At 43.0% G+C, this 18,525-nt stretch overlaps 1 protein-coding gene across 1 annotated transcript in view; it reads right to left on the bottom strand.

The window, feature by feature from the left end:
• Window positions 1-4,357: 4,357 nt before the first annotated feature.
• Window positions 4,358-18,525, bottom strand: part of LOC309560444 (class I histocompatibility antigen, F10 alpha chain-like) — a gene marked incomplete at both ends in the record, with an annotated part of 55,338 nt that continues 41,170 nt past the window's right edge. The window contains 2 exons of the mRNA XM_082264077.1: window positions 4,358-4,378; window positions 15,878-15,966. Of these exons, the coding sequence (XP_082120203.1) occupies window positions 4,358-4,378; window positions 15,878-15,966 (110 nt within the window). The remainder of the gene's footprint in view (window positions 4,379-15,877; window positions 15,967-18,525) is intronic.

Raw genomic sequence — 18,525 nt, 5'->3', positions numbered from 1 at the left:
AATAGCACCTGTTCCAATCTATGCGACTTTGAAAAGGTACCTGCACTACTTTGGTGTAACTTTTGATGCGACTTTGATCCAGAGAGTGTAAAGTTGGATCAAAGTCGCACTCTCCACTGTTTAGACCCCAAAATCGTGCGATTTAGAGTGCAATTTTGATCCAACTTTACACTCTCTGGATCAAAGTTGCATCAAAAGTTGCATCAAAGTAGTGCAGGTACCTTTTCAAAGTCGCTGTTTTTCAAAGTCGAATAGATGGGAACAGGTGCCATTGAAATCAATGTTATATGCTGCTGGAAACCTGAAGAGTGGACATAACATACTTACAATACCTGCTCTCTGCCTCTCTCTCAGGAAAAGCCGCTAGCCTAAACGAGGCTATGAAGACTATGTTTGGTGAAGGATAGGAGGGATGGGGGGTGGGGCTGGGCAGGTCTAGGCATGCCTGTCTAAGAAAGACTGACAACCTTTTCAGGAAGTGAAATACAGATTAGCAAATTCAGATAAAGGGAGATAGCGTTGTCGGTGAAGAACAGGAAGAAGCTGTTTGTCTAGTTTAGATAAGACTTTCTAAGCTTCACAAGCTGCTAGCCAGAAAATGAATAATATCAAAGATAAAGATATTTAATACACTATTATTTGTATTTGAGTATATGATATATGTTTTTTTCCCTCCAAATACATAAGGTGTCTAATTGTACAAAAACAGGTATGTTTGCTCCTCACCGGTGCTGGATATAACGAGGACCCCTTTTAATAATAACTAATACAATTTCATCTTTACAATTTCCATTATGATGTTATATACGTCTTAATAGTTAATCATTATTGACTGTTATTTAATATGATTTACAACTTCTATTGATATATTTAATTGCGTTTCCTTTCAGGCAGTTGATGAGGTTGTGCGTCCCTCTTCATTCGGGCAACCCGGTGTTCTAAAATTTCCTCGGACCCATGAAAAAATCGGACCTCGTCACTTCCGGTGGTCCTACGTCATGAAACAGCTGATGGAGTCTCAAGTGCGCATGCGCACAAGACATTATCTTGGTTTGGTAAAATTATAACACATAGCGGGCAGCTGACTGAGAGAAGGCGGGGCTGAGGTGGGACGGAAGACACCGCCGCATCATCTGCAGAGCTGAATAGAGGAGGCGGGACGGAGGTGCGGCCGTGTAATAAATGCAGGGCTTAAGCGACTCCTTCTGTTTTATTATCTTTAGTAATTATCGTATTATTTATCCTTAGGATTTCATTACATTTAGTATTTCTTATTTTGTATTATAGAAATACTAAATGTAATGAAATCCTAAGGATAAATAATACAATAAATACTAAAGATAATAAAACAGAAGGAGTCGCTTAAGCCCTGCATCTATTACGGCCGCACCTCCGTCCCGCCTCCTCTATCAGCTCTGCAGATGTGCCTCCGTCCCTGTAATGTTTCAGTGAAGCGGCGGTGTCCTCCGTCGCACCTCAGCCCCGCCTCCTCTCAATCAGCTGTCCGCTTTCTGTTATAATTTTGCCAAACCTCGAAAAATTTCTTCTGCGCATGCGCACGGACGACTCCCATCAGCTGTTTTGTGATGCTCTGTCCACCGGAAGTGGCGAGGTCCGATTTTTTCACGGGTCCGACAAAATTTTACAACAGCGGCACTAGATGAGGCGTCCCATAGGGCGCCGTTCAGGCAGCGTAGGTCCTTCACTGCTGACACTTCCTAAGTGTCCACCGCGCTTCCCCTGACAGCTCCGCCTGCGCATGACGCAGCGGTAGCTTCACTTCCGTGCCGGTGGGACGTGAGTAGCCGGCCACGCCCCCATGTCGTCAACGTGGGTCAGCGGTGGGGGCTGGTTCGGCACACACGACCCAAGGAGCCCTTAGCTGGCATCAATTACAGACCAATCTGACAAGTGTCTGCACCTGTATAAGCACTATTTAACCTAACTCCCGGCGGCGGTCATTTGCACAGTCCACCGCGGGGAGCAGGAGAACACACACCACTCTGATTTTTTTTGTTACATATATTGTTCTCAGGTAAGAGACTTTAAGATCCCATTTAATAGCCTCTAATTAATTACTTTGTGACTTAGTGCACTGTTGAGGTTTTCCTTATTGGATGCCTCACTTTACACATTTTTTATCCCCATATTGAACTTTTCTACATTTTGGACCTTTTGTCTTTAAAGATAATTTGATACTATTATTATCAGCATCTGATATATCACTATTTCTGACATAATTATTACACCTAACCCTCTAGTTTTTCCAATCTTTGCATATCAAACACCTAGATTGCAATAGATTTGTTTATTGTCAATTCTTTATGAATCGACATAAATTATTACAACTTCTTGAGGCAAAAAAATACATTGTCAGTGTGCTTCCTATGCTTATCCCATTGCAGCTTTGCATGATTTGGTCTGAATTGAATGCTAATGCCCCATACACACGTGCAGATTATCTGCAGACTTTTGTCTGCAGACTTACCTTTTCTATGTAGTGCAAGGGCCTGCCGGATTGCATACAAATTGAAAGTGTTTAGGTTTGACCTCATATTATATGGTTTTGGTAAGTCTGCAGATAATCTGCAAGTGTGTATGGGGCATTAGCCTCATTGCACTCCAGCTGTTCCGAGTGTCTCAGGGGCGCATCATCCATTAACTCCTTGTGTCTGGTTACAACTATCCATATGGGTTTCATTTCATGACCGTGCAGCACCGACTGGGCTCAACCTTTCCCTGTTTTTATTCAAGCAAGCACTCTGTTACTTGTTATGCAACCAACCATGTAAGTGAAATATGTCTTTATATGACTCTTTATGACCATTTGAGTTATTGTTTATTTTGCATAATTTTTGTACTATATTGCATTAACAGATATTTGTTATATACTATACATTGTTATACATATTTTTCAATACTTACAGAAATACTTTCCAGAGTTACCCCTGATGAAGAGGTGTTTTTTATCTCGAAACGCGTCGGGCACTCACTTTGGACTGGATGGTTGAGTTCTTAAATTTTGCACATGTCACTGATGCCTGCTCATGTTTTAAATTTGATACCATTGTCTTTCTTTTTGTATATTGTATGTGTTAATAAATTATAGCATTTTAATACTACCTTTTTGGTATCTACATTTTGTCGTGCCTATAAAGTCCCACCCTTTGGGGAACCACAATTTTTTGCTTTCCAATAAGGGATGTGGCACACACTTTTTAGAGGACCACAACAGGAGCACACAAAGACTTTAACACATTATTAGTTCATTTTTGACTGGAGTTTCTCTCCTAATGAATTCCCCCAAATAGGTGTATTGGTCCTATAGATTACAGAAACAGATCTGACTGATTCCTTTACTTTGGATGCATTCCTGAAAACAATGACCCTTTGAGTGATCTGTGTTGGTGCAGATTCCTACCTTCTTCTGTCCTAAAGAAAAAGCTGTTCATTTCAACATGTGCGTCCTATTGTCATTATTCAGTATAATCACCTGGCACACTCTCTGTGTTCTGATGAGTAAAATTGCAGTGTCTGTATCCCCTTAGAAGTAGTCAATCATTAGAGAGTATCTCACTTAAAGCGGAGTTCCACTCTAAGTGGAACTTCCGCTTATCTGTCTCCTCCGCCCTCTGGTGCCCTATTTGGCCCCTTTTCAGGGGGAAGGGGGGGGCGGATACCTGTTTTTGACAGGTACCCTGATCCCACTTCCGTCGGACCTCGCCGTGGCGAGGTATGTCTGAGGTTTGGCCCCCTACTCCTCCCTCTGTTTCCTGGCCAATTACCGAGCGCAGTGCACTTTGCGCATGCGCAGTAGGGACCTGACCGTGAAGCCGCAAGGCTTCACTGCTGGGTTCCTATACCAGCGATGGCGGCAGCAGCACCCGGCAGCCGATGGAAACATCAGCTGCGGTGCCAACATCGTTGGACTCCGGGACAGGTACTGTAAGTGTCCTAATATTAAAAGTCAGAAGCTACAGTATGTGTAGCTGCTGACTTTTAATTTTTGGAAGGGGGGGCAGAACACCACTTTAAAGTGAAATTCCTATTGCAGGGGATGCCTAAAACGTATCTTAGTGCAGACTTATGAGAAAATCAGAAAGCCAGTTTCACAAGCAAGTTTCCCAAAATCACACTGATGAAATTTTTGGGGGCATTTCATACACCAATACTGTGCAGAACAACTCCAGGTTGATATGCTGAATTGCATTTTTTAAATATTTTTTTTTTGTTTAATAGTTTAAAAAAAATCACAGCGGCTACAGATCAAAATGTAAATGTAAACTTTATTCACAAATAGCTTGTGCAGCAATTTTACAGACTTTATTAATTGCTTTAATGTAAGTCGAATTCTCCTTTAAGCGCTCAAATCGATACCCTGGAAAACAAGAAGACAACATTATCTGTATGTTAATGATGGATGCATCTTTCTGTACCAGCCATGATATGGAGGGGGAATAATTGGATGAAGCTTAAGGAACAAATTTGCTTTCAGTGAAGTTTCTCCTTAATTTTTCCCCCAGCCCCCTTCAGTGGTAGTGACAAAATGAAATACAGTACTTCCCTTCAGCCCTTACTACCTAGATCTCCACTGTGCCACCCTGCCTGGCACTGCACAAAGTCATTGTCACAGCTATTCATTTCTATGGCTGGGGTCTCACAGTATGTGGCTACCACTGAGGGGGAAATCGTCCATTAACCCTTTCAATGCCAGTCATTTTTTCATTTTGTGCACACGTTAAAAAAATAATTTTAGGCCTGAAGATTACCTAAACCCACCAAGACATTAAACATTTTCTGAAAGTAGAGACGGTAAAAAAAAAATAGTGGTAGTTCCAGTTAATTTTAGGACACACAAATAAAATAGGGAGAGTGCAAAATCTGTTGCAGCTCTGCACAGGAACCAATCAGCTTCCATTTTTTTTTTGTCAAGCTTAACCACTTTAGAACCGCTCACAGTAATACTACTGCGGCAGAGTGGTTCGTTATCGTCCAGTCACGTAGTATTAACGTCGTTGGACACTCCCCCTTCTGGGCGGCGCTTGCACACCGCCGGAGGCTCGCTCCCGCTGTTTTCATTCACAGCGGGAGTCGGGCCAGGGGAGGAGATCGCCGCTGCTCTTACCCGATCGTCGGGGATCGAGTCTGGAGATCCGCCCGCTGTGTGTCTTAACACAGCGGGCGGATCTCCATAGTGACAGGGAGTGACAGATCGGACTGTTCAGCATAGCTGGACATCCGATCTGTCCATGACTCACACAGTCACCTCCCCCCCTACACGTCAGTAAGCACCAGGCATACATTAACCCCTCCCTCTCCAATAAAATTAACCCCTTCCCTGCCAGTGTCATTTTTACAGTAACAGTGCATATATATAGCACTGATTACTGCAGTAATGTCACTGGTACCCCCAAAAGTGTCAAAATTGTCAGTCAAGGGTCCGATCTGTCCGCCGCAATGTCGCAGTCCCGCAAAAAAAAATCGCAGATCGCCGCCATTACGCGTTAAAAAAAAAACACCAAAAATGACAGAAATCTTTCCCTTTGTTAGTAAACGCAATAACTTTTGCGCAAACCAATCAAAATACGCTTATTGCGATTTTTTTTTACCAAACATATGTAGCATAAAACAAATTGGCCAAAATTTTTTAAAAAAATTGGTTTTTACATCTTTTTTGGGGGGAATTTCATATAAAAAAAATGTTAAAAATATTGTTATTTTTTCAAAATAAACGCTCTTTTTTTGTTTATAGCGCAAAAAGTAAAAATCGCACAGGTGATCAAATACCACCAAAAGAAAGCTCTGTTTGTGGGAAAAAAAGGACGTAAATTTCGTTTGGGTACGGCGTCGCACGACCGCGCAATTGTCAGTTGAAGTCGCACAGCGCCGAATCGCAAAAAGTGGCCTGGACGGAAGACAGCAAAATCCTCCGGTGGTAAAGTGGTTAATGGAACAAAGTTACAGTAGAAGATCATTGGCTATCATGCAGTGCTGAACCAGTTGTACCCTCCAGTTTTAATAAATAAACTTTTATATTACCCAATTTTTGGTATAATATAAAATATGAGAGTAAATAAAATTGAGTAAATAGCTACCCAACATGTGAAGCCCCAAAATTGTGTGTGCCCATAAACAGGGACGAATTTCTGTACACAACATTTTCCATTGGTGATGCTGTAAAAGCACATACATAGTTACATAGTAAATGGTCTATAACTCTCGCGCTATCACTGATAAAGTGGATGATAGCCTAGATACAGCGGGCAGCACCAATAGAGCAAACCCAAACTATTGTAATAAAAAAAGGAAGTGGTAAAGTGTTGCTCTGTGTGGCTGTGTTAATAGAGGTGAATGATTGAAACACATATGACAAATAAAATCTTCAATAATGTGACAATAAACCTACGTGAGGTGATGAGGTAAAAAACAATAATTATTGACATAAAAAATTATTTGCAAAATTAATTACAGAATACATTAAGAACAAAAATGGATACAGTGTGCAATAAACCAGTGACTAAAATCATATAATATAAAATAGTGAGTCTTCAGTGTGACCAATCCAGTGAGAATCTTCAGAGTGAGTCACACCTCACACCACTACTGTAAGGTAACAGCATTGAATATATCTTCTAATGTAATGGAACGTGTCCTCTATGCTCCTCGTCCTTTGGTTTTATTACTCTCCGTGGCATGTGTAAAAAAAGTAATAAAGCTCCATAGCATTATCCCGTTTGATATGTTTAAAGTTTAATAAGCGACAGCAGGGTACTCACTTTTTAAAAACTTTCAAATGCAATACATCCATGAGCACCGAGCTCGTTCGCACATCTTTCGGTATACTGGTGCCCTGCGCATTACATCGCAGCAGGTGACTTCATCCCCATGCTTGGATAGGGGTCTGGAATGAATTTTGGGAGGAACCCCATGCTATTTTTTTTTTTATTTTGGCATGGGACTCCACTTAAAATCCATAGTAGACCCAAAGGGCCTGGTATGGTTTGGGGAGGACCCACAGGCTGTTTTTAAAAAAAATAAATGTTTTGTTTAAATTCTGCTGACAGTGGGGAAAAGTTGTGAAGGATGAGGCGGCCAGCCGCTCCCAACAACCAGTGCTGTTCCGAATTAAACAAAATAAATGTCAAAAATATTAAACTGATTCCGAAAATGAATCAGTCCATCAACGAATGCATCCAAAAACAAATTCTTCACCTAATGAACAGATCCCAAAACTTAAAACAAAATTTTTCGGCATGCACATGTCTACTTGTCACTGCCAGGATTCAACAGGGACCCCACTTTATTGATGCAAGCAATTAAGTCCCCTTTCACACATGAAGTCCGTCAGGCGGAGTCCGTTTATCTCAGTGGGGGATCGAACCACCGATCCCCCGCTGAGCAGGCGGATGACAGCTCTGTCTCCGGAGACACAGCTGTCATGTCCCGCTGTTCTCTATGGGGGAATCGGATGGGAACGGACCGTCTGTCCGTTCTCATCCGATCCGATCCGCTGGACGGATGGAAAATAGGGTTTCCATCCCTCCAGATTTGATGGATCCGATCGGATGTCAGCGGACATGTCTCCGCTGACATCCGATGCCCCGTAGGGATGCATGGGGCATCCGTTCAGATCCGTCAAAAAACTCAGTGTGAAAGGGGCCTAAAGGACAAGATTCCCCTCCTCCTGTGAAACACTTTACTTCGTTATGAGGTCCTAGTAACACTAGAATGTGAGCTATCTATAGGGAAAGACTGCTGCATACTTTGTGCTGAATAATGTCACATGCTTTGCCTTTTAGTGTGTGTTGAAAATACTTGAGTTGAAGTGATTTTTTAACGTGTTGCATTGTATTACCTTGATGAGCATTTTGTCAGAGCAGAAGAAAAAACACTTTATTTTGTTTTCCTTAACATACAATATGCTGTAGCAGGCTGTGATGAGCTGTAGGCGGAGTATTTTTTAGGGGTGGGGCATTCATTTGTGGACCTGACCTAGCTGGAAAGAGAAAATGTGGCACTCGAAGCGAAGACGAAAAGTGGGCGTAGTTGAAATTACGCTAAATATTGGGCGCGGCTTAAAGGGGTGTGGTTAGAGTCTGAGATGATTTACATCAGTGGTTCTCAACTGGGGTTTCATACTGTTCCTTCCAGACCCACTTATACTGTTTCCTCCTGGCCTCCCTATACTGTTCCCTCCTGGCTCCTCTATACTGTTTCCTCCTGGTCCCCTGTGCTATACTGTTCCCCCTGGCCCCATGTTACTGTTCCCTCCTGGCCCCCCCCGTTACTGTTCCTTCTTGGCACCCCGTTACAGTTCTCTCTTGGCCCCCGTTACTGTTCCCTCTTGGCTCCCGTTACTGTTCCCTCTTGGCCCCCGTTACTGTTCCCTCTTGGCCCCGTTACTGTTCCCTCTTGGCCCCCCGTAACTGTTCCCTCTTGGCCCCCCGTAACTGTTCCCTCTTGGCCCCCCGTAACTATTCCCTCTTGGCCCCCAGTTAGTGTTCCCTCCTGGTCCCCCAGTTAGTGTTCTCTCCTGGCCCCCAACTACTGTTCTCTCCCGCTCCCCCAACTACTGTTCCCTCCTGGCCCCCCATTAGTGTTCTCTCCTGGCCCCTCCATTACTGTTCTCTCCTGGCCCCCAATTACTGTTCCCTCCCGGCCCACCATTAGTGTTCCCTCCCGGCCCCCATTACTGTTTCTCCTGCCCCCCCCCTTACTCATCCCTCCTGGCCCCCCAGGTTGCGAACAACCAATAGGCAAGCACTGCCCTTTGCTGCAGTCTGACAGCATTTAGGATGAAAGCAGAGTGGGAATTGTTTAGAATGGCAATTGCGGTTGAGGACAATGGTATTTGTAATCTTCCCATCCCCTGCTTTACACTCTCTCCTCAGCTCAGGCTGCCCTCACCCTCCCGGCAGGCCCCTCTCTCAGACACGACTGAAATAGGCACTATTTTACCTCTGGTCGGGTCCACTCTCTCTGTGTTGCCACAGCCTGCTCCTTCCTCACACGCATGCTGCACCTGGCCAGACTCAAGGTGCACTGGAGTGATCTCACCTCAGAGGCGGAGTCCCACCTAATCCCACTGCGAGGCAGGCTCCACCTAATACTAAGCCGCTGCTGGGGGAGCTGGAGGAGATAGGGGGAGGGATCTGGGTTTGTTCGATTTGGGGATTTTGGGACTGTTGGCATGCTGAGACTATGCATGTATTGTTTGCACCCTGCACACATCAACATAGTGCATTGCTATGAAATTAGCCTAATGGATAAAACAGATTTCAGCTTGTCATTACACTGAGCCTGCATTAAAGGGATATTAAAGTATTTTTCTTTCTTTCTCTTTAAAATACCAAACATGTTATACTTACCTCCTCTGTGCAATGGCTTTTCACAGAGCAGCCCCAAGCCTCCTCTTTTAGGATCCCACGCTGGCGCTAGTGGCTCCTTCCTCCTTTCAGGTGCCCCCACAGCAAGCAGCTTGCTGTGGTGGCACCCATGCAGGCACACTCCCGACCTGCAGCTGTGTGTGTCCACTCACACAGGGAGCTGTGACTTGTCCCCGTCCCCTCTGTCTCCTGATTGGTTTACTGTCTGATTAACAGCAGTGGGAGCCAAATGTCTCCTTCTGCTGCCAAAAGCCAATCAGGAGTGCAAGTCCCCTGAGAGAAAAGGCTCTTGTGGACATTGCTGGATCAAGAGTGGGGCTTGGGTAAGTATTAGGGGAGCTTCTGCCCAGAAGCTGTTTAGAAGGGGATGACGCGCGCGACCCGGAACTGACGTCGGGGCCGGTGCAGGCGCAATGATTCCTGGGAGCTATGACGTTCAGCTCCCAGGAATCATTGCAGAGCCAGGAAGTGACGACGGGCCGCGGCCGAGGAAGGAGGAAGAAGGAAGTAAGGTAAGTATTTTTTCTTCGCTACGAGGTAAGTAAAAAAAAATAAAATATGCGATTATCCATTTCTTTTTCAGGTGACCCGGAGCGAGAAGATGGAGGTAAGTATAAAAATAGGGTGGAACTCCACTTTAAGCAAACCTTGCATGAAAATGCAAGGTACAGGCAGTCCCTGAGTTACAAACATCTGACTTACATACGACCCATATTAACAAACAATGGGAGACAACAGGAAGTGAGGGGAAATCTACCCCTAGGAATGGAAATTCACTGCTATAAGAGTTCTCATGGGGAAAAAGCGTCTCCACCAAAGCTTTATCATCAATCCTTGTTTCCACAACAACCCAAATTTTTCAGAGTCCAATTGTCACAAGGACAGAAACTGAGATGAAATCTTTTGAACAGGGGTACAGACAGCAAAATAAATGTTACAGGGGTATTAACCCTTCCTTATCTATCAAAAAAAACAATTTTTTTTTTTATTGGAACTACACTTACAAATTGTACCTGTTCCAACTTACATGCAAATTCAACATAAGGCCCCTTTCACACAAGCGGACCGTTCAGATCCGCCTGTCCATTTTTCAGGTGGATCTGAATGGATGCCTCGTGCATCTCTATGGGGCATCGGATGTCAGCGGAGACATGTCCACTGACATCCGATCCGTCAAATCCGGACGGATGGAAACGTCTGTCCGTTCTCATCCGATTCTCCCATAGAGAAGAATGGGGACCCAACAGCTGTGTCTCCGCACAAAGTGCGGAGACACAGCTGTCATCCTCCTGCTTGGCGGGGGATCGGCGGATCGATCCCCCGCTGAGAAAAACGGAGTCCGCCGACAGACTGCCGTGTGCGAAAGGGGCCTAAGAACAAACCTACAAAACCTTTGTTTTTAAACTGGGGGCGGCCTGTACTGCAATTACAGTAAGTAGACCCTACATGTAAACACATTATAAAAAATAAAATTACATTTTTTAGAAAGTTATTTACCTGTAGGGGTGCATTCTCATGAGAATGTGTGAGGTAAGCATCTTTCCCTTTTTTCTCTCAATTTGTTTACTTTTTTTTTTTTTTTTTTTTATGGGGTTTATTAATAAATTTGATGCAAGGTCTGCTTTAAGTAAACTTCTTCCTTGGCTCACTGTTGGAGCTCAATGACTGAGTGGCATCATCCAATAACCCAGCAACATAACCTCATCCAGATTTGATGTAAATTCAGGTTTCTGCAAATTGACTCCCTTATCCCTAGCTACAATAGCTGAGTTTAGGGGAAAAATCATTTATTTTGACCTTCTAGCCATAGAAAGGGTGAAATGTATTCCCTAGATTTGAGATGGAGTTTGATTTCACCAAGACCTCAGAGAAAATTCGTAATCACTCAGTCAACATTCAACAGTTACTACTTACCGGGTCAGCACTATAGGGGGGCCGTCTTACCTGAAACTGAGAAATAAACATTTATCAAGGCAGCCTTATAGAATACGGTGACCATATTTTCAAAATAAAGTCCTAGGACTCCCTACTGACCACACCCACTTTTAGTCACACCCACAAAAAAATCACTTGCATGGGTATCCTCGGGGTACTTTGGTTTCCTTTTCAAAGACATGCTGGTAGGTTATATGGCTCCTATTTAAATTAGCCGTAATATGTGTATGAATGAATGTGAGTTAGGGACCTTAGATTGTAAGCTCCTTGAGGGCAGGGACTGATGTGAATGTAAAATATATATGTAAAGCATTGTGTAGATTGACAGTGCTATATACAGTAAGTACCTGTAATAATTAAGAAATATGTAAACAATATAAAAAAAGTGTAAATGCTAATAATACCCATAAATGGTATTCTGTCTTTACCATTAACCTCCCTGGCGGTATGATTCTTTTGGATTTTAGGTGCTGAAAGCGGTACCATTATTTTGCATGTAATTCTTGTGAATGAGCAGCCCAAACCAACTGTATACATTTATTTTATATATATATATATATATATATATATATATATATATATATATATATATATATATATATATACTGTGTATATATATATACACACACACACACACACGTATGTATATATATATATATATATATATATATATATATACATATATTTACATAAAAAGTACAGTAAAACTGCAGGAAAGGGCACTGGGGGGCAATGTAGTGTGATTTTTTTTTTATTTTGAACGGTATCAGTGTGTTTGGTGTGTTTTACATTCGAATTTGCCGCCGGTTCCACCCCCCGGCAGACGTCACGTCGCCGAAGATGGAAGCCGGGGCTCGCAGACGATCGGGAGAGAGCTCCGCCGCCGCATACAGCTCGCAGTCTTCGCTGGATCCCGGAAAAAAGGTAAGTAAAACCTCTTCCAGCATCCAGCGATCTTCCTAGCGCTACCCCGAGTGTGACTCGGGGTTATCGCTTTTTGCTCTAAAATCTTACCCCGAGTCACACTCGGGAATACCGCTAGGAAGGTTAAAGCATAAGGCAGTATGACACAATTTTGTTCTTTATTAAAATGTACAAAAACTACTAAATTTATAAATAATATAAAATACTAACTACTACATACAGATAACCATATAAAAACATATAGAAGATCATCATTAGCATCCTCATGAAGTCAATATGTAGATCTGACTAATTGTAAATATTATACAGCTCCAAAAAAATTTCATAGACACCTGTTAGATTTCTGTTGGGTTGCCGCATCAACATTGATGGTTCTTGTGTCCAATTCATGTACCTGTCAGAGACAGGTACATGAATCCCTCAGAGCACAATACAGAGGTCAGGCTGTCCATACTGGACACTTCTTCCTCAGTGCGCTCCCTCCCAGCCACTGCATCCATCACTTTGACAGGTGCATGGCCCAGGAGTTTTGTAGTGTGGTAGATGGAACCGGTTGGAGAATTGAGAGACTAGCTGCCCATCAGGTCCACCTTGTTGTTCCTTGACAGTGGATGGCAGTGGGTAAATCCATAGCAGCTATTTTGTCCAGTAGCGGTTTTTAAATCTACTCACTGCTTTCTGCAGTCAATCAAAAATAAGATGAACCTGATAAGGAACTAGTGTCTTCATTATCCATCAAGCTCTGCCTACCTGACTTGACTCTCTGGCCATGGAGACATGTTCCCCATCAGGTCTGCCTCCCCGGTGATTCAAGTCCATTCTCAAATATGGGCATTGCCATATTTGGGTAATAACATCACCACTTTCCCTGGCCCCTTTGTTTACATTCAGTTCTAAATATCTCAGCTGGCAGCTAAATGGGGCCATGGATAGAGGCCTGTGCACATCCCAACACAGTCATGCCCCACTTTGAATACTGGTATACCTCTGTACGCAAGCTTAAAGTTGGTCTTAACTACCTCTGGTTTCCTAATCTGCAAACTGAGGGTAATTGTTTAGGAATCTGTATCTGCCATCACTGCAGGGTCATAAAGTGGCAGTAATTAGTACTACCTGAATTTGGCGCACATGTTGGTATTATTACTGAAACTGGCATAAATGCTTGTCTAAATTAGAAGTAGGTAGTTCTAAGGAGACTACTGTCAGAAAACAGCCATAAATGCTTTACTGAATTCCTCCCATTAATTTCATTAGGACTTTTTTTTTATTATGTTCTTCACCTAGAAGGCTTTTTTTAACATTTCATTTGTTTCAAACTCTATAGGGGCCTGTTGAGGTGAGGCCACTCGCCCTACACGTGGTGGTGCCTTTTACGATCGGTCATGTGAAAGTCAATTAATGCAGTTCCCTGACTTAGAGATGAGCCGTAATACTGTGTAGTAGAAATGTACAGAGTTCCTCCTAAAAGTACTGTCCCATGTCACTACACACCTTAACTTGATGAATGTTGCATTTAGGAGGCACACAGCTGAGCCTATACCCTCTCCACCAGTCCAGCGTAAGCCTCACTCCCAGTAACAGAATATGGTTCCGCTGTCCACTTAGCATGGACCTCATGCATGCACTTGGTAATTCCTTCCTCCCTGTACTTATGTGACCAGGCCATGGATCTCCGTAATGCACATTCAGTTCCGGTTGCTACAGGAAACCGACCACTAGTGGAGGGAGTCAAGTCACTGACCCCTCACTACCGGAGGACTTGTCGCCTATACTAGGTACCACGATTTGTGACCGGCTGCATGTATCTTAGACCTCTTACAGTAGCTTTGCTTCAAAACCCACATGTGTTATACTGACCCAAGTTCTTTTAAATACACCAGGACCAACATGCACCCCTTTGAATAACTTCAGAGCAGGCTTAGAACAGTTGATGCCACTTTGCTTTAGGAGTTTCTTGTAATACAGTCCAACATGAACAGTGTCAATATCCTGACTCTAACCAAAACTGAATGGCTGCCCAGGAATACTTCTAAGAGATGGCAGTCCATATGTGCATCCTTCAACTGCTGGTTGATCTCCCGATCCCCGGTGTCTCTGATGGACTGCAAGGCCCAGCAGCCCTCCTCCACATGTCCTGCTTGATGTGGCTCATCTAACAACCCTTAACCCAGCCTTCCCCTATATTTATAATATTGGTGGGTAGCCTGGATCAAAAAAGCCCAGGAACCACAACTCTCTCTACCCACCCCAGTGTGGACCAGCCACTAACTAAAACTAGTATACCTGTAGGCAACCTGCCTACAGGCCCACTTATACCTGTACGTTTTATGTGGGTTTTGGGTGTGGTACATTAAAAAGAACACCACTTGCTGCATCTTTAACCGCCTTAGCGGTAAACCCGAGCGTGACTCGGGGTAGGAATTTTCTGCTATTAGCGGTATCCCCGAGTCACGCTCGGGGTCAATGGGCAGAGCGTGCAGACAGCGCAGCGGAGCTTCTCTTACCTTATCCTGGCGATCCAGCGATGAGCTCTCATTGCTGTGACCGCCAGCGAGATCTCCGCCGCTCGTCTGTCGGTAGGAGGACTTCCTAGTTCCGTTCCCTGCAGCAGCAATGCTGCATGGGAGCGGAACTAGGGAGGGAAATTCAAAAAAAAAAAAAAAAAAAAAAACGTTGCACAAAACACATAACACATTTTATATTATATATATATATATATATGCAAATATATATATATATATATGCAAATATTATATATATATATACACATATATACACACACACACACACACACACACACACATATATACATATATATATATATATATATATATATATACACACACACACACATATATATATATATATATATATATATATCTATATACACACATATATATATAATATATAGCGCATGAATTATAATCTAATCAATAATATAATTTTATTATATATATTATATATTAAATAATAAAATAATATTATTGATTCAATTATAATTCACTTGTTTGTGTTTCAAATTTATCACATCTGGGATGTCTACTAGACTCTTGTTTTGGTCAGGTTTAAGTCAGTAATTACTAAGAATTGTAGGCCTATAATACATAACGCCAAATTTCCATGAAAAGAATTGTACCGCTTTTGGAACAGAATTCCTGACAGAATCATACCGCCAGGGAGGTTAATACACTTTCATGAAAAAGCATGTTCTATACAGTTCAATAGAATGCACCTAAAACACATGTAAAACACACCTTAAGCACAGTTTACCTAAGATGCACCACACAAATGTGAACTGGCCCTTACAGTCAGAGATAACTTCATCATAACCCAACATTATACTCATGGGCGTGGATTTACTAAAGTCAAATAGACTGTGCACCGTGCAAGTGCACTTCCACTCATTTTCCCAAGGGCTTAGTAAATGTGGTAACGCTCTTCTGATTTCCATCATCCAGTCATGTGTAAGCAAAAATGCTGTTTTTTTATTTTCTTGTACCTGATTGGGTATTCTTTACAAAGCAAAGCTTTACCACATTTATATTTACTAAAGAAAATGAGTACAACTGCACTTGCAAAGTGCACAGTCTATTTACCTTTAGTAAATGCACCCCAATATATACCAAACTTACCATTCCAATGAAGAATATTATTATTAAAATATAGATGAATGAAGCAGACAGTGAAACCAAACGTACTTTTGTATTATATTTGGTGGGTTCTGAAAAGAACAATAAACACATTTTTAATAATAAGAAGAACAATAATGAAATATTATAAGTATGAATAAAAACTTTTTGCACCATTTATTATTTGCCATTTTGTGTGAACAGATCGTAGCTACTTATTCACAAAAATATTATTTTTGGTGTAATTCACTTGTTACACCGTTCCAGGCAACAAGGGTTTCACTTATTAAGTGACACTTTGCAATTTGAGCATTCACGATTAGTGATGGGCTGACCATTTGAGTCGAACGTAAGTTCGACTCGAACATCATGTTTTCGCTGAACACATGAACAAATGTGGCACTCGGCGGAACGTTTGCCCGCCAATGAGCGCCCCATAATGCACTGCACGATTGCAGCGCATTAAGTGCTTGTGATTGGCCAAAGCATGCACCTGACCTGTATGCTTCGGCCAATCACAGCACAATGTCCTGTCAGAGCCATGATTGGCCAAAGGCAGGGTGCTTTTAGCCAAACATGGCTCAGAGGCAAAGTCCACGCCCCACACTATATAAGGCTGCTTATACACGGCAGCCGGGTATAGTGTGTTAGTGGAGGTTAGGCAGGTAGTTAGTGGAGGTTAGGCAGGTAGTTAGTGGATTGTGCTTTCATATTTAATGCAGTCAGTGCAGTGCAGTGTAGGGCTGATTCTTGTGTAACACAGTGTAGTGCAGTCAGTGTAGTGTAGTGCTGTGCTGATCCATCTTGTGTAACACAGTGTACTGCAGTGCAGTGTAATGTAGGGCTGATTATTGTGTAAAACAGTGTAGTGCAGTCAGTGTAGTGCTGTGATTCTTGTGTAACACAGTGTAGTGGGGCCACTGAAGTGTTGGTGTATACAACACATCTGTGTCACCCCACTGACCCCATGTTTTTTTTCATTGATATTTTTTCTTTTTTCTTTTCAATTTTTTTTTGCAACATTTGGTTTTGTTCCTGCAAAATTAGTACCCCCCTTCTGTGTCAGCAGTGTTTTTTTTTTTCCGTGACGCAGGACCACTAATTATATTTTCGGCATAATTGCTGTCCTCCCTTTTGTGTTGCAGGCGCTATTCCTTCTGCGTTAGCAGTGGGTTTTTTTGTGGTGCAGCAGCAATAATTATATTTTGGGCACAATTGCTGTCTCCCCTTTTGTGTTGCAGGCGCTATTCCTTTTGCGTCAGCAGTGGGTGTTTTTTTGTGGTGCAGCAGCACTAATTTTATTTAGGGCATAATTGCTGTCCCCACTTTTGTGTCACAGGTGCTCTTCCTTATGTGTCGGCAGTGGGGTTTTTTTTTTTGGCTTTATTAAGTTTTTCGTTTAAAAAAAAAAATATAACAGTTTTTAGTGCGATAAAAAGTTTTAAAAATCCCAGCCACAAAATTAAAAACAATAATAAAACAGTTTATAGTGCACCAAGCACAAAAGAATTGCACCCAAGCATCATATTTCCATTGTACATTCTGTAATAAAAAGTTATAAAAACCCCCCAAAAATACCCATCATGTCCAAAAGGCCAACAAGGAGAGGCAGACGCTCACAGGCCACTAAAAGAGGGCAAGCACCCTCTGTGTCCACAGTGAAAAGTGGAGGTCGCGGACATGGTGCATCCTCTGCAGCCGGGGCACGCTTGTCCTTTTTTTCCGGTGCTGGCCGTGTTATTGAGGCACAACATGCAGAAGAGTTGGTAGAGTAGATAACTATGCTGTCCTCATCCTCACCAACCTCTGTCACCCAGGCTCATACTAGTTTGCCTTCCACGGCTGCTGCCAAAGCACCTATTTCATAAGCTCCTTGTCCACAGCTACTCCTTCCGTAGCCTCACCACCATGCACAGAGGAGTCATCTGAATTATTCGATCATAGTGTGAGTTACATGATGCTGGAGGATGCACAGCAATTTGAATGCTCCGATGTTGGTTGCCAGGTTGAGGAAGGGAATAACGTGAGCCTAAAGAGAGGGGGTGACAATGACGGACAAGAAACTCGCAGTCATGTTCCAAAAGCTGCAGCATACTGCCAAGTTTGCTCCAGTGACGGGGAGGGAAGGGATGATGAGGTCACTGACCGTACTTGGGTGCCTGAGAGAACAGAGGAGGAAAGTGAGGAGGAGGAGGCAGAACAACTCCAACGAGGCAGGATGTTCTCCAGGGACCGGCTTAAGGGCAGTCATCCTATTGCATCACACCGCAGAGCTCAACAAGTGCAGGGTGCTGCTAACCCCCTGCTGACTTTCAAAAGTTCATTAGTGTAGGCTACACATGTGCAGCAGACCGCAGCGTTGCTGTTTGCAATCTCTGTCTGAAGCGGATCAAGTGTGGCCAGAACACCAGCCGCTTGGGCACCACATGCTTGATAAGACATATGACGACCTGCAATGCAGTCCATTGGCAACAGCACCTGAAAGACCCGCATCATAATAAAATGCAGACTTCTCCTTGCTCCTCATCTTGGATCTCTACCCCTACTATACCTCAAGTCCTCTCAAAAACCTGCACTGAGAGGGATGATGGTATAGCAATGGGTATCACAGGTACTTGCACCCACTCTGCTAGCAGTACACCACCTGTTGA

The sequence above is a fragment of the Pelophylax lessonae genome (genome assembly GCF_965119305.1).
Source record: "Pelophylax lessonae genome assembly, chromosome: 7".
NCBI lineage: Eukaryota > Metazoa > Chordata > Amphibia > Anura > Ranidae > Pelophylax > Pelophylax lessonae.
Note: the sequence above shows the minus strand (reverse complement) of the source record. Positions and strands in the feature narration are given on the sequence as shown.